The 16847-nt window shown below is 35.7% G+C and overlaps 1 protein-coding gene across 6 annotated transcripts in view; it reads left to right on the plus strand.

The window, feature by feature from the left end:
- Positions 1 to 16847, plus strand: part of EXOC6B (exocyst complex component 6B) — a 596645-nt gene that overhangs the window by 232041 nt on the left and 347757 nt on the right. For 5 of the 6 annotated variants that reach the window (XM_087436583.1, XM_004435543.3, XM_087436582.1 and 2 more), the window contains exon 7: positions 13599 to 13775. The exons of the other annotated variant lie outside the window; for it this stretch is intronic. In XM_087436583.1, the coding sequence (XP_087292709.1) occupies positions 13599 to 13775 (177 nt within the window). The remainder of the gene's footprint in view (positions 1 to 13598; positions 13776 to 16847) is intronic. 6 annotated transcript variants of the gene reach the window in all.

Raw genomic sequence — 16847 nt, forward strand, 5'->3', positions numbered from 1 at the left:
ATTGTTATCCGTATTATTTTTCCACATTTATTTTGTTACCAGTAGTTTATACAATGTGTGAATTTTACTAAGACCATAACCAAGTTTTTCCTTCTGTGGGGTTTTTCTCTATGGGAAGTTATCTTATGTACATTTGAATCCTCCATCCTTGATCTCATTAGCACTCTTCATAGCCAGTGACTTATATTCAGTAACTTGATTGCAGTCCTAAGATCATGCCCCAAAGTCAAGGTAATTTACAGGATAGAAGAAGCATACCCTGGCTTTCCTAGTAAACCACACTAAACTTATGGGTTTCCTTTGCTGAAAATTGACTTCCTTCATTATTCCTCCCTCTTTAGAGGGCAGTTTGCGGTATTGCCCTTTACTTTGATGTGGTCTTTAAATTTCTTTTCTTCATTGGACTTCTTATAGAAGCCTTTATTTGTAACAGAATGTTTGAATCCAAGTGTGGCTTTCTAACACATCATTTTTTTTTTCATTCAATACCATGTCAAGTAAATTATGTTGGATCTGTTATATCATTTTCTTGGTGCAAAAACATGAGGAAAAGAGAGTAAGTAGGTAGACATAGGGAATTAGTTCTAGTGATTCAGTGCACATACTTACAGCAACTTGTTTTATACTCCTTTGAATTTTGCTAGGGAAAAACAAATTTTTAGACAGACAGTGTGTCTCAGTGAGTCGCTTGGGTACAAAGAAATTACAGGATATCCCTTGACTTCCTGCTCCTTTCCAAAATTTAAAACGTATTCTTTTATCAAAAGAATAGTTTTATTTTTCTGGAGCATGTGCTTAAGTGTTTTGAATATTCAGTATATACTATTGAATATTTTCCGTTTTGATAACATTTAAGAAACTCAGAGCACTTTATAACACTTCATTGAAGAAGATGGAAGGGAGAAAAGAAATTTGCTATTTACTTAGAACTATGGCTACTGTTGTAACTCAAATTGTGTGGTTATTAATTATTACAGAAGTTACTAGCTTTGTATCATATATCTTGTCAGAAAGAGTTAGGGTACTTTAAAAAAATGATCCCATTATTTTTTTTCAAAGTCTGATAATGATTTATTTGTTTTTTTTTTTTTTTACTGAATTAATGTTCTTTCAGGTGTTGAAATAATAAATATATGCAATTTTAAAGCTAGAATTATCTTTAGAGACTCAAAATTTTCATTTTTTTTCAGCGAACAAACTAAAATCGTACAAGGACATATAATTAGTAGCAGTTAGAACTACAAGTTGTGTTTCATTACTCTTTGTCCAGTGTTTTTTCTTCTTAGTCATATTACTTAGTTGTTTTGTCATAGCAATTCCTTTAATTTATAACTTCCTTGTCAAGAAATCTGTCAGGAAAAAAATCTTTCTGACAGACAATTCTAAACTAGGGTTTAATTAGATTCCTTTTCTTATGATAGGTTACTGCAGAGAGAAAACCTAATGGTACATTTGAAAGGAAGTATTATACTGAATTGGAATCCTCAATATAATGTTGTTATAATCAGAAGCATTTACCCTTTGGGATCTATTAGTAGTGATATTTGACTTTTTTTTTTTTAATATTTACCTAACATTATTTTTCCTCCTCCTACTCCCTACCCCTCTCAGCTCTCCTCCTGCCCTCACTTACACTCAAACAAATATAATTGTCAGAGTTTGGAAGGGATGAAGAAATGTAGTAACAATACTTGCCTTGGGTAAAAATGACTTGTACCTGAGAGATTTTGGAAAGATGAGTATCTCCTCTGCTTCTGAGAGCTTTTGAAACGCTGGCTTTTATTAGGAGTGCTCTCCAGAATTTAAAGATGTGGGCAAAGGCAAGATTCACCTTGTTTCCTAGATGGAAGACGGATAAATAAAGATTGATTTATTGGAATTTTAATTTTGCTGAAAGGGCAAATCAATAGGTAATTATGGAATAATTCTTGCTGTTCAGGAATAGATCCCAAGATCTTATTGATTTTACTTTCTACCACTACAGTTCTTCGATGTACCCTTGTGTTTTTGTTTTTCTCACTTGGCTTTTGGTTGTAAGTCTTGTAAATGGAATAGTGAGGGGAGGAAGATTGGCCATAAGGTAACATCCATTGCCAATCTTCCTCTTTTTGCTGAGGAAGTTTGGCCCTGAGCTAACATCTGGGCCCATCTTCCTCTATTTTGTATGTGGGATGCTGCCATACCATGGCTTGATGAGTGGTGTGTATGTCTGCGCCCGGGATCTAAACCTGTGAACCCTGGAGTGCGTGAACTTAACCACTATGCAACTGGGCCATGATTAACCTGGTGGATATTGTGTTTCCAGATATTAGAATATATTATAATGTTTTTAATAGTTTAAAATCTGTGTCTGAACTCAAGATTAAAGGATTGACCACATATATTTGTCCTCTTTTCTTAAGCCCCTACCAACATTAAATAAGCACTAAGGTCTGAAACACAAATGCCACTTTATGAGAGAGATTCTTCTTGATTACTCTGTTTTAGAAAAGCAACCTCTCTTTCTTTCTTTCTTTTATATTTGCTCAACTGTTTTCCATTTCTGATGCTCTTCATTCTTTCATTCGAGTAGACCAGTACAAGTAAGGAGATTGAAACAGTAATTGAAAACCTCGCACCAAAGAAAAGCCCAGGACCAGATGGTTTTGCTGGTGAATTCTACCTAATATCTAAAGAAGAATTAACATCAGTCCTTCTCAAACTCTTCCAAAAAACTGAAGAGGAGAGAATGTTCCCAAACTCTTTTTAAGAGCCCAGCATTACCCTGATACCAAAGCCAGATAAGGGCACTACAAGGAAAGAAAACTGCAGCTCAATATTTCTGAGAAATTTAGGTGCAACAGCTTTCAAGAGATTACTAGCAAACAGAATTCAATAGCACATTAAAAGGATCATACACCATGATCAAGTGGGATTTATTCCTGGGATGCAAGGATGGTTCAACATCCATAAATCAATAAATTTGATATACCACATTAATAGAATGAAAGATAAAAATCGTATGATCACCTCAATAGATGTAGAAAAGGCATTTGACAAAATTCAACATCCTTTTTTTAATAAAAACTCTCAACAAATTGGGTATAGAAGAAACATACCTCAACATACTACAAGCCATATATGACAATCCCACAGCTAACATTATACTCAATGGTGAAAGTTTGAAAGCTTTCCTGCTAAGATCAAGAAGAAGACAGGGGTACCCAATCTCACCACTCCTATTCCACATAGTAGTGAAAGTCCTAGCAAGAGAAATTAGTCAAGAAAAAGTGATAAAAGGCAGCCAGATCAAAAAGTAAGAAGTAAAATTGTCTCTGTTTATAGATGGTATGATCTTATACGTAGAAAATCCTGAAGACTCTTGGTCAATGGAAACCAACTTCCAGTTATAAAATGAATAAGTTCTGGGGATCTGATATACACCATGGTCACTATAATTAACAGTACTTTGTTATATACTTGGAAGTTGTTAAGAATGTAGATCGTAGATGTTATCACCACACACAAAAATGATAATTATGTGAGGGGTTGGAGATGTTAAGTAACCCATTGTGATAATCATTTTGCAATATATATGTATATCAAATCAGCACACTGTCCACCTTAAACTTACATATGTTATATGTCAATAATATCTAAATAAAGCTGGAAGAACAAAAAAGAAAGTGAAGGGAAGAGTGGTAACTAATATAGCAGGGTATATGATGCCACAACTAAAAGTATGAGTGGAGGTACATGTGGAATGGAGAAAACAGTTCAATATAGATAACTCCAGACAAGCTGAGACTCGGGAGATGTAAGTTATGATAGATGATGGGGGTAAGATGAGGGGCTTAAAGGTGTGATTTGTTGCAAGTTAATATATAAAACAGTTAATGCCTCTGCTTCTTTTCCTGTCCCATGCCTGGAATATTTGCACTTTTATTCTTAGGTGGGAGATTGGAAGATTCTTTTCTAGAGAAATTGATAAAAGATTGCCACAAAGTACCATCTGGATTTCCCCAGCAAAGAGGTGATCTCCCTCCCAGAAGTCCCTAAAGTGAAGTTTGCCAGTTGACAAGTCTTCCCATGCCCACAGACCTTTTTGTAAGCTTTTAAGTGATTTATTATTAAATATGAATGACCAGACAAGGATCAACAGACATTTGAGGAAAATATCCAACTGGAAAGAGAGAGACCAAAATCTACCAATATGAGAAAACAAGTAACAACAATAAAAAGTACCTGGAGTAGGGCCGGCCCCGTGGCTTAGCGGTTAAGTGCACGCCCTCCGCTGCTGGCGGCCCGGGTTCGGATCCTGGGCGTGCACCAACGCACCGCTTCTCCCGCCATGCTGAGGCCGCGTCCCACGTACAGCAACTAGAAGGATGTACAGCTATGACATACAACTATCTACTGGGGCTTTGGGGGCAAAAATAAATAAATAAAATCTTAAAAAAAAAAAAAAAAAAGTACCTGGAGGGAACAGATAATGCAAAAAACCAGAATAATATGTCAAAAAAATTGATGTCCTCAAAAATTAAAAATTTGTTTCTTTATATGAAAATGTTGCAAAGATCACCAGGAGGAATTATAGGAGAATTCAATATCCATTAGATGTTCTAAAGGGAGAAAATTATCAGAGTAGTAATACAAAAAAAATCCCTTTATCTGAAGGACTCAAACTTCCAGATTTATGGATATATTACTTGCCCAGCATAATGAACAAATTAAACAAAGACTTACATCAAGGTACATCATTGTGAAGTTTAGAACGTAACAGGTAAAAAGTTTGAGAAGCTACCAGAGAGAAAAAGTAATGTAATATAAAAAGGAATGTAGATCAAAATGATATTGCCTTTCTCATTAGCAGTAATGGATGATAGAAGACAATGGAGAAATGCCTTCAATAATCTGAGGGAAAATTATTTTCAACCTTGAATTCTATACTCAGTTAATTATCAGTTTATGTGAAGAAAGATTAAGTCATTTTTAGGATGCAGGGACTCAAGAAATTTAACTTCCATGTTTCATTTCTTAAGAATTACCTGAGGATGTGCTCCAACAAAATAAGGGACTAAATTAAGTGAAAAATAGATATGGAATTTATGAAACAATGGCTCTAATCCTAGTGAGAGATGAAAGTAAGTCCCCTCCAGAATGACAGCTATGAAGCAGGCCTATAGGAGAGTCAGCCCAAGCTATGCCTTTAGGAATAACAGGGTCTGGATAGAATACCTGTTATGATGAGCTTTTTGAAATAAATCAAGATTATTGTAGTTAGAATATTAGAGAATTTCAAAAAAAAATGTAGACAATTTGAAACTCCAAGAAAAATAAAAAGCTTTACCAGAAAGGAACTATAATAAAATATATGGAATCACTGCATATATACTTGGCTTTGTAGTGAGATAGTATGTTTACATGACATAACGATTAAGACTGATTATTGCTTTAACTTAAAATACTATGTTGGTAGGGACAGAGATTGGATTGGTGGTTACCAGAGGGGAAGGGGGGAGGGAGGAGGGTGAAAGGGATAATTCGGTACATGTGTGTGGTGATGGGTTGTAATTAGTATTTTGGTGGTGAACATGATGTAGTCCATGCAGAAATAGAAGTACAATGATGTACACCTGAAATTTTTACAATGTTATAAACCAATGTTACTGCAATAAACAAAAAATTAAAAAAAAAATACTATGTTGGGAAGATAATTGAAGAAGTGGTAGGGTAAGGGGTCTAGATTTATCAGTGAACTAAGTTTTACCATAAAGTAAGGGTATTATTTAGAAATGTGGATGTAGGGCCGGCCCTGTGGCTTGGTGGTTAAGTGCGCGCGCTGCGATGCTGGTGGCCCGGGTTCGGATCCCGGGTGCGCATCGAGGCACCACTTCTCCGTTCATCCTGAGGCCGAGTCCCGCATACAGCAACTAGAAGGATGTGCAGCTACGACATACAACTATCCGCTGGGGCTTTGGGGGGAAAAAATAAAATAAATAAAATCTTTAAAAAAAAGAAATGTGGATGTAAAAATATTAACTCTACAGAGCAGGATTAGGAGTGGGAAAAAGCATAACGGGGAGTCTGCAGTTTTTCATTAAAATAATTTCAGTGTTATTTGATTTTTAAAATCGTGAGCTTATATTCATTTGGCAGACATTTAAAATAAAACAAATGGGAAAAGGTGAATTCTAAAAAGTTGAGTTGTGATAAATAGCCATTTGAGGGAGTGGTTTTCTACTTCATGTAACACTCGAGTTAAATTGTGGAAGGATTAAAAATATTAATGTAAAATAATTGAAACCATAGAAGTACTAGAGGAAAACAAATAATATAAATATGATTGTAGAGTGGGATATTTTTAATCTTAACATAGCCAAATCTAATTAGTAGCTTCTTCCTTTGCTGTTATATTTAGAACCTTTACATTCAATGGGCAAAGGGAGATAGTGCCTAGTGATGCTGTAGGGGTTGGGAAACAAGCATTCATACACTTTTATGTGCTATTGTGAAGGGCCATAGCTTTTCTGGAGGGCAGTTTGTCAGTGTTTATTTATTTTGCAACATTTATCCTTTGATCTAAGTTTTCTACTTCTAGGAATTTCCCTAATAAAATAATTAACAATATGCACAGAATTTTAGCTCTGAAGATAGTCTCTGCAGCATTATTAAATAGCAAAATTTTGGAAGGATATAGGTATCCTATGGTAGACTATGTTTAAATAAACACTTGTTCTTGAAATGCAAGACAATGCAAATATTGTTATAACAGTTTTTATTTGTAGAGAAAGATATTCGTGAAATATTTTTGAACAAAAAGTGGATTAAAAAACTTTATTCAGTATGATTCTTTTTTGGCATACCAATGTAAATGCTAATTGCAGATAATAGAAAATGCAGATAAGCAAAAAGAGAAATCTTTATATATGTACAGAAAATAGGCTGGGTTGTCATTCACCAAAATGACTGATTATTACTGAATGGAGATTTTGATAGATTTTTCTTCTTATGTTTATTTTCCAATTAACTGCAATTAACATGTGTTTGTGTATTTGTGGTGTGTGTATGGTGACAAAGGGAAAAGATAATATTTAAAAAGAACTGGCAATTATCCTAATACACATCTAGTACATCTTTTTGCAATGAATTTTGTTAGTGAAAGGACTTTTAAACCCCAAAGAAATGTAGGTTTAAATGTGAACTGGAGACTTTCAAAGGGAAAGGGTATCAATTATAATTTTAAAGGTGATATAGTTACCACCTTCCTCAGTTAAAAAAAAAGTTCCAAGAGTATCATAATCCTAGATTCCTCATCCTACTGGGACCTGATTAAGGTGTATGAAAAACTGTTTGTCTGTTTAACTGTTTATTCCTTCTTTAAAATATCACACAAAGTGCACACACATGTACACATATACACATCCCTGTGTACACTAATATGCAAATAACTTATCTGATATGATCTCGATATGTTCTTTTTCCTTCATTTTGAATCACTATCTTTGTTTTGTTTTGTTTTCATTTTGTTTGTTTGAGTCTGATATTGGAGCTAGTTGCCAAAGAATGCTATTTGCCATGGCTAGTGCTGATAAATGTGAAGAAACGTTGTTTTGAAATTGCAGCTCTTTTGTGGTTCTTTTGATTGGTGAGACTTGAAGAGGCAACTTTGAAGTCTTCATATCTTGATCTTGCCGGTTATTTTCAGGGTTATCCTTTGGGCTTCAGACATAAAACAGGGGGTCATAATCCTACTTCACTGTATTGTTGTATGTGATACTGTTTTAGCCTTGGTTCCCTGAGGGAACCTGAGAGATTGAGATGTGAATGGTTTATTCAAGCGTGTGATCTATGGAACAGAAGCATAAGGAGGAATGAAAAGAGAAGTTGGTAGAGTCAGTACAATGATGCAATGCCAGGGCCGTCTGATTCCTTAATTCATGGGATCTTCTGAGAAGCCATGTGGAACTGACTATGGGAGGGACAAAATGGGAAAGCGTTTATCTGTTAGTGCCTTGGTCCACGGTTGCCTCACTTCTGGCCTAGAATCATGAGTGCTAAGTAGTTCTTGTGGGATTCTACACTGTGGTGTCAGCAAAGCCCCAGGGAAGGAAGCTAGAGGTATGGTGTAAGTGCTAGTGGTGGTTTCTGGTTATGCTGTGTAACACTTCCAAGGCTGCCCAGAACAGGTAGCTGATGCTCTCTAGCTGGGGTAAGAACTGAGGCTGAGAGGATCTGAAGTGGCGTACAAGAGGTGTCTAGTACAGATATCTAATACATTTCAAGTGTAGTACAAATGCAAAATCGAATAGTAATGAGTAGCAGTATTCGATGCCATTAGTGATTATGCATCTAAATATTGCTAGATCTCAGATGCTTCCATAGTAGACAGTGAAACAAGATTCCTATCTCATTTTCACAGGGAAGACAGGTGGAGCTTAACATTTTTAGTATTTTTTGTTTTACTTATCTTTTAATTCAAGATTATTTACCTGTATTATCTCATTTAATCCTCGTGGTAGCTTTGAGGTACATTTTATTAACCTTGTTTTTTTATACGTGGGGATGTTGCCCAGAGAAGTAAAAAATCTGCCCAAGGTTATAGAATTAATACGTTGTAGAGCTTTGATTTAAAGACCTGTCTTATTTCAAGAAGCTTTGTTTTTGTTTTTGTTTTTGTTTTGTTATAGCACCCTGTAATTGAAGTCCATGTAATTATATCAGGCCTCCAACCTATAAGCCTAGACCTCTCTTCAACTACTTTCTGATTCTAAAGGTCATTTGCAGGTATTCCTTTAACCCACTAGAGGTCAGTGTTGGGTTGATAAAGACAGGAGCCTTTGGCTTTTGATTCACATAATTTTGACTATGAGTCTTATTGCTAAGTTCCCTTGGAAGTAGTATTTCACAATAAGACTTTATGTAATAGCATAGATAGGATGTCTCGTAGACACTCTTTGACAGTTGTGAAAGTATTAATAGCAACATTTTTAGATTAGTAGTCCAAATTGGATAATTCTTATGGGTTCCCCCCCCTCTTCTAATAGGTAAGAGAACATCTAAACCATGTCTTTTGTAGATACCACTCTCTTTTGTGGGGCCAGATCTCATTCTCACATAGATTTCTTTGTTATCTCTTGCCTTTGTATAGTAAACATTTATCTAAATTTACTATGTGTGTGTCACTGTATCTGGGCTTGGGGGATTCTAAGAATGGGTCGAGTCTTTCCTATTCTCAAAGAGAGAAGAGTTACATGCTAAAGTGTTGTACTGTCATTTTTTCTACCTGGATATTCAACAGGGTTACTAAACTTATCTTCTCCATCCTGCTCTCAACTTATTATTTTTATGGTTCCTGTTGTTTGGAATGACCCTACCATCTAGTCATCAAGGCCAGAATTCATGGAGTTATTTCCTTCCTCTCTTCATGAACTACATTCAGATCAGTAAATTTTGGTATTTCTGCCTCGTTTGTATCTGCCACTACTTTAATTCAAGTCCTCATCATTGTTATTTGGACTGTTATAGTGATCTGTATTGGTTTTCCTGTTTCTAGTCTTTATCTTCTCCCAGTTGATCACTCCTCTGCTCCTAGGGGATTTGCCTGAGTGGTAAAGCTGATCCTGTTATTCCCCTGCTTACCCTCTTTCATTGTTTTTCCATTGCCTACTAGCTAACTGTGAAACTACTTTGTATGGCATCTTTAACTGTATCTCGTTAGTTCTTTATAACCTATGCTCTTATACAAAATTACTTTTTCCTTGGGTGGATAATGTTATTTCACACATGGTCCTTTCTCATGCTGTTCCCTTATTCTGGAATGGTTACCCTTTCTACCTCCCTCCCTTTGGGAAAATCATTAGTTTTCTCTTAAGAGCACAGTTTTCCACCTATCCTCTCTGTGAAGCCTTTTGTGCAGATATGATTACTTCTTCCTTTGTCCAATCATTGTCCTCTGTATTTATTTCTATTATTATACTTATTGCACTGGATTTCAGCCACTTGTCTGCCTGTCTGCTTTCCATAATAGTATGATGTGAGGTTCCTGAGGCAGGGAGTCCACCTTATTTCTTTGTATACCCAGTATGCAGCACAATGCCTGGTACGAAGTAGACATTTGATACGTTTGACTGAAAATAGGAATACAGAGGGGCCGGTCTGGTGGCATAGTGGTTAAGTTTGGCACGCTCCGCTTTGGTGGCCGGGGTTCACAGGCTCAGATCCCAGGTGCGGACCTACACCACTCATCAAGCTGTGCTGTGGCGGCAACCCACGTACAAAATAGAGGAAGATTGCCACAGATGTTAGCTCAGGGCCAGTCTTCCTCAAGCAAAAAAAGCAGGATTGGCCACAGATGTTAGCTTGAGGCCAATCTTCCTCACCAAAAAAAAAAAAAAAACAAAGAATGCAAAGTGATATCATCATGAATTAGGGCAGTGAGAGGAGGCTTTCTAAAGGAAGAAGAATTTAGTTGGATTTTGGAGGAAAGGTTGGATTTACGCAAGAAGAGGTCATCCAGTAGAAAAATGGCATAAACAAAGATACAGAAGTGGAAATATACCTAGTATATTATGAGATAGAGTCTGATTCAAGTGGAAGATTCATGTTGGAGAGTATTGGATAAGTACATGGAAAATTAGGTTCAGCTTCCATTATGGTAGAGTCTAAGTAATAGATTATGGAGTTTGGATTTGTACTCGTTTAAATTTTTCCCCTAATTTGCTTCATGCCTAATTGGTGTGATGGATGATGTGGTTTAAGAAGAGCCTGGCCTCAGTATGCAGGGGAATTGTAATGAGAAGGTGATGAGTTCCATTTTAGGTATGTTGGAAGTGGGGTGATGTAGAGCATACAGTAGTAATAGGAAACTGGAGATGGGCTGCTGGATCCTGGGAGAGTGGAAAGAGGTAAGAGAAGAGGCGTTAAAGAGTAAACCTTGCTTAATTTCTCTGTATTGGGAAACCAGAGAAGAATAATATGAAGGAATCTTGAGGAAGAGTTTAAATGTGTAAAAATTATTCACAAAGAGAATGAACAACTAAGAAAAACACCTAAATGCTTGCTAGGTCTAGCTGCTACTCGTATGCTTCGTACCCTCTTGCCCGATCTCCAGCCCAAGTGGCAGATCTCAGGAAGCTGCTGCTTTGGCTCATGATTATAAAGGTTGTCTTTGGAGGGACAGAGTAAATGGCCCTGGTTAGATAGCTTAGCATGTCAGAAAAGAGCTCTGAAGGGCTTTTACCCTTTTTTGTTTTTTTTTAATGGTCTTTAATGTCACATTTTTGTTTTAATACACATTATATGTATTTATATGTATATTTACTCTTCCCCACTTCTTGCCAATCCCATAGCATACATTTTGAATAGATGGTAATTTTCATCTATAATGGGTAATATCTGAATATTTATTTCCTTGTTCTACCTGAGATTGAGTGTTTCCAACTTGGCCAGTTCCTGTTGGCAGGTCTGCCCAGACTGCTCATTTACAGACTGAAGAAGGCTTGGTAATTCTGACAGAGACCCCACGTTCTGATAGAGCTTTGGAATACAACTCGAAATGCTTTGATTTCTAGCAAAGGATTTGTTGTTTTAATTTGCTGATTTGACCCAAACTTTTTGTGCTCTTTCAAATTGATGGGAAAAGCAGATACCATGTAAAAAGAACAAATCATAGAAGATCTAAAATTACTTCCATAGGATACTTTCAGATTTGTATCATTTGAAGTTGAAATGACAGTATTTAAGTGTGGCTCCTTTTGATTGCTTTTGATACACTGGCAGTTTTATTGATTGTGAAAGAAAAATAACTTGGGATTCAATAAAATAAGACCAACTTATGCAAGTTTTTGGTATTGCTATACTGAAAGAGAGGATAGAGTTAAGGGCCAAGTGGTCACTCTCTAGTTGAGGAGTTGCTTTTTTAAATATGAAAGCTTTAGGAAGTTCCCCCTTCCTTTGTGCCTCCCTAGAGTCTTTGATTCCTTTTTGTGTGGTTTGCTTTGGAAGTAACTGGGGAAGAGCTTCCTACTTTTGAGAGGAATACAAAGAATATTCTATCTAATTTAGAGTCTCAAATGCTTGAAGGTTATATAAGTCGTATGTACAAACCTAAATTAAATGTTTTTGGGTGCCTTCTCTATCTCAGTTTGTTACTAAAGACGTGTTTTATGTAAGTCAAACCAAAATATCGATGAGCACTATGCAGAGAAACAAGTTTGTCCATTGATTCCAATCTCTGGAATGTAGATTCTTTTCATTTTCTTGGCAGAAACTAGCTTGCATAGTTCAAGTTTTTCTCTGTCTTATTATAATTGTCTCATTTAACCAGTGCCTGGACTAACATTTTATACTTAATATTTATCTAGAGTTCCTTAATCTCTTTCAGAATCTTTTGGAGATTGATTTTTCTCCTGAACTAATTTCTACTTGTCAGTGAGGAAAAATATCATATATTGATTAAGGAATGTATATTCTGAGAGGCTACATTTCTCAAGTTTTGTTTGTTGGGATGATAGTATTATTTAAAAAAAAAAAGGAAAATTCCATTGTAAAATACTTTTGGAACGTGCTAGATTAAACCAAATTAAAGAAGTTTTCTTAAGATAGGACTTCTCCTAGTTTTTATTGAGTTAATGTGCATTGTATATCTAGAGAGAAGGCTACATGACTTGCAATTTTTCCCGTTTATATGACCACAGAACTCCTTTTTTGGGGAATCATTTTGTCATGCTTTGAGGAATTGTTGGTGTAGTGGAAAGATTACTGATTTGGAATTTAGGAAGATCACACTGTGAGCTTCTGATTTACCACTAACTAGCCTTGTGACCTCAAACAATTCCTTTGTCTTCTAGCCTCGGTTTCCTGAGTGGTGACTAAGGTCACTTCTAGCTCTAGTACTATCTGGTTTAATACTCTGTTGTTGACTCTGCATAGTCACACTTCCCACCTCTTTGTATCTTTTGAAACCACACCATCATTTGAGTCTGTTTTTGTTATGCTGAGAAGGTTATACTTCCTTTTCTGTAACAGTACAGAAGACAAAACCCTTTAAAACTTTGTTTTCCACAGATGGAGGTCTTGAAATCCTGTTGGATTAGGTAGTTCCAATCACTCTATTAAGATATTTCATTCTCTGATTACATTTTATTGGTCTCTTATATTCACATAACTGCTTTCAAGAGTCCCTTAAGCTTAATGGCGCCCAACCCTCCTTCCCCAACCACAATGGTTTCAGTATGGCATTTATCTTGTAAGAGATAAATATTTAGTCATTTGCATTATTCTCTTGGCTACTTAGGTGAAAATGGGTAGATTTCATTTTTGTGATGATTTACACGGGTGTATTTGAAAAGTCTTCTGATAATTTTGACTGATAATCTTTTTTTCTGTGGAAGCTGGGAAAAGGAATTGAGATGGGTAACTTCAGGATTAAAAATGTATACGTTAATATGTTTGGTTTTATTTCTGGGACTAAAACTTTATGTATTAAGGCATTTTGTTGTAGTATTTTCTTTAAGATACCAATTTGTTCAAAATTAGAAGTTCTTTGAATGCTTATTTGTTTTGTTTCTTTTCTTTCTTTCCTTCTTTTTTTATGTGTTTGTATGTCTCTATCCTAGGCCCAACAACAAAGAAACCTGGATAATATCGTCTTGCAACAACCCAGAGTAGGTAGCAAGAGAAAATCTAAGAAAGATGCATATACAGTTTTTGATACAGAGATAGAAAGCACTAGCCCCAAGTCCGAACAGGATTCAGGAATTCTGGATGTTGAAGATGAGGAAGATGATGAAGAGGTAACTAACATTTGAACTGGGGAAGTGAGACTTGTCAAGTTTAAATGTAATGTGCTTGAGAGGTGATGAAGAATTTATCCATATCACACAGCTTGTGTGATTTTCTGTGTTAAATAACATTTTAAATACAAATGGGCCCCAATTTAAGGAAACTGAAGATGCACTAAGATACCTTAGATTATAATTCTTTAGATTTTAAATACACTCATCCGTTTTTTAAAAGTTTCCGAGTTTTTTGATTGTATACTGACTGGGTACTACATGAAGGGAAGGGTAGAGTTTACCTGACCTAGAGAAAGAGATCTAGGTGACCTCCACTGTAACTGGAGCAAAGTTACTTGAGACAAATAAACGATGTTACTTTAAACAGTGGGGAGTAAACAAAGGGATTTCTTAGCCTTGAGAAATGGTTCTAATTGAAAACACAAAAAAGTTCCGGAAAGTTGAGAATACATTTCTGGAGGAAATGAATGTATGAGTAATTATAGGGAATCTGGGAATTTTGTGACATATCCATAACCTCTTAGATTAGTTCTTTGTCCCTTTCAAGTAAAGAATAAGATAATGACTTAACTAGTACATATTTTTATATCTTTCTTTGTTGTTGGAGGTATATTTAATGTGTTTTTAAAAATAAAACTATTATGACATTTGAGATTTCCTATTAAACTGTTTTTCTAAATGCTTATCCTTTACATGAAATGGATCAGTTTCTCTGTGATTTAGTGGTTAGGAGCGTGAACTTTGGAGTCAGACTGCATTCATATCTGGCTCTGCTGTTTTATTTTATTTTTAAAAATTATCATTAATAATCATATCATTTATTTTTTAAATGTCCACTGACGTGAGAGGAACCATTTACTCCTGTACTCGGTAAATGTTTTGCCTTTAAATGCCTTTTCATTGTTTCATTTCTCCAGGTAAAACTGGGTTCACTGTCTCTTCCCCATTTTTGTCCTCTGTTATACCCTTACCACCCTTCTTATTCCCCTCTCCCCCCAAAGCTATACCCCAAAACTTGTCACTCTCTAACTTTGTAATATTAGGTAATTGTTTAATCTGTTAGAACTTTAGTGTCTTCATCTATCAGGTAAAGACAGTAGTCTCTATCCCCGTAGGATTGCACAAGTGCCTGTACCGTAAAAGGTGGTTTGCAAATATTAGTTTCTGTCCTATTTTCATTATTCTTCCTTGCTAAGCTCCTCTGTGTGTATCACTTTCTGTCCTTGTTATTATTCTTCTTTCACTTCAAAAATCGAATTGGCACTGTTTAAACTGGGCTGAAAAACCATTAACCCAGTTAGTTATGTGTCTAATACATTAGCATTTAAGTTCAATTGAATGTCTGAGAGACTATCACATGTGTAAAGTGCTACATTCTTTTATATAGTTTTCATTATTGAGGGGATACATTGCTACAATATAAGTGAATGATTACATTTATAATTTATAAGGATATGTTTATTAATGTAATTAGTAGTTAACAATGTGTGAAAGTTTCATCATAATCCCCATCGTACTTGGATAACAAGAACTTTTAATAACTCTAAGAAATAGAGCTAAGAAAAGAACCAGGTATTTGCCTGATACCCATGGAAACAGACAGGGGCAGAGAAGACTTGATTCCCCTGAATATTTTCTAGCATTCTATCTTGCCTTGAATGACTGGTATGGTAAGATATGGATCCACCCTGGAGACTAGACTGTTAGGTATTAGGCCCATCACTGATGACAAATTATTGTAGTAGTACAAGAAAGCAGCAGTCTCAAGAAAGACCAGTTAATGTCTTTTATGTACATTTTGGGTGCCCATCAAGGAAATTAAATTCTATTAGACACTATGGCTTAAGGAAACAGAAGTTAGACATAGTCTGTGCCCCTGGATAGCATACACCCCGAAGAGACGATTAGATGATAAGATGACAGAATGAAATATATACATAGTTCTCATATATCACAGAGAACCTTCTAGATAGGAGCCATTCTTTACCATTAACTCACTGAAGATCCTGGGCACATCCCTTTTAATTTTTGTGCCATATTTCTTCTTTGTGTTATCTTTTGAAGTCCAGAGAAGATGGAGAAAGTGGGACTAGTAAAGTGTGTTGGGAGTTCCTCATAAAGGAAGTATTATAAGAATATATTTGGAAGTTAACATTTTAAAATGGTCCCATATCTCAAATCAAGCAGAATTCATATTAGCGATTTGCTGATTGAGCTCTTACAACAAGAATTCAGCACTTCACTGTCATCTAATGGCATCCTATCTTAAAAAAAATCCTACCTTATATTTATTTACTTCTCAGTGTGAATCTTCTTCAAGTGCACATTCTTAATCTCAAACCTCATGTAGAGAATTATTTATTTAGATGTCTCCAAACTGGTTTCTTGGCATAGTTCTTGCATGGTGTGAATAAATTCTTCAGATAAGGTCTTTCGTGACCCACTGTGACGTTCTGACCTTCATTCTTGTCATTCTTCAACAGACCTCATCGAGAGCAGCGTAAATAGTTTTTGAAATATTTTGACTTTTAAACTGTGGCATAGAATCCTGTAGGGCAGTGGTTCTTAATCTATTTGGGGTCTATATTACTTTGAGAGTTTGATAAAAATATATGGAGTCTTTTCCCCGTAAAATGTACATATGTGCACTCACAAAAAGTTCTGCATGAAATTTCAAGGGAATCTTGAAACGCATGTTTCCCCTAGGACCCAAGTTAAGAACCCATGTTGTAGGGCAGGGCTTCTTGAACTTTAAAGTGCATAGGAATCACCTTGTAAGCATATTAATATGCACATTCTTATTCTGTAGGTTGGGGGTGAGTCTGAGAATCTGCATTTATAACAAGCTCCCAGGTGAGGATGGTGCTTCTGCTCTTGGAGCACACGTTGAGTTGGAAGGGTAAAGAGGAATGCGAGGAAGCATTTTTAGTGCATAAAGAAAATAAACCCATGAATGTTTGGGTCTCCTATTGATTTCCATTCATATGTCTTAAAATTTTTCCAACAATGAGTGTAGTACTTGAAGAGAAAGTTATATTTTGCTTTCTAAAATCTGTTGCTTATAATAGA

The sequence above is a fragment of the Ceratotherium simum genome, chromosome 11 (genome assembly GCF_057802395.1).
Source record: "Ceratotherium simum simum isolate JZ-2026a chromosome 11, ASM5780239v1, whole genome shotgun sequence".
In the NCBI taxonomy this organism is placed as follows: domain Eukaryota; kingdom Metazoa; phylum Chordata; class Mammalia; order Perissodactyla; family Rhinocerotidae; genus Ceratotherium; species Ceratotherium simum.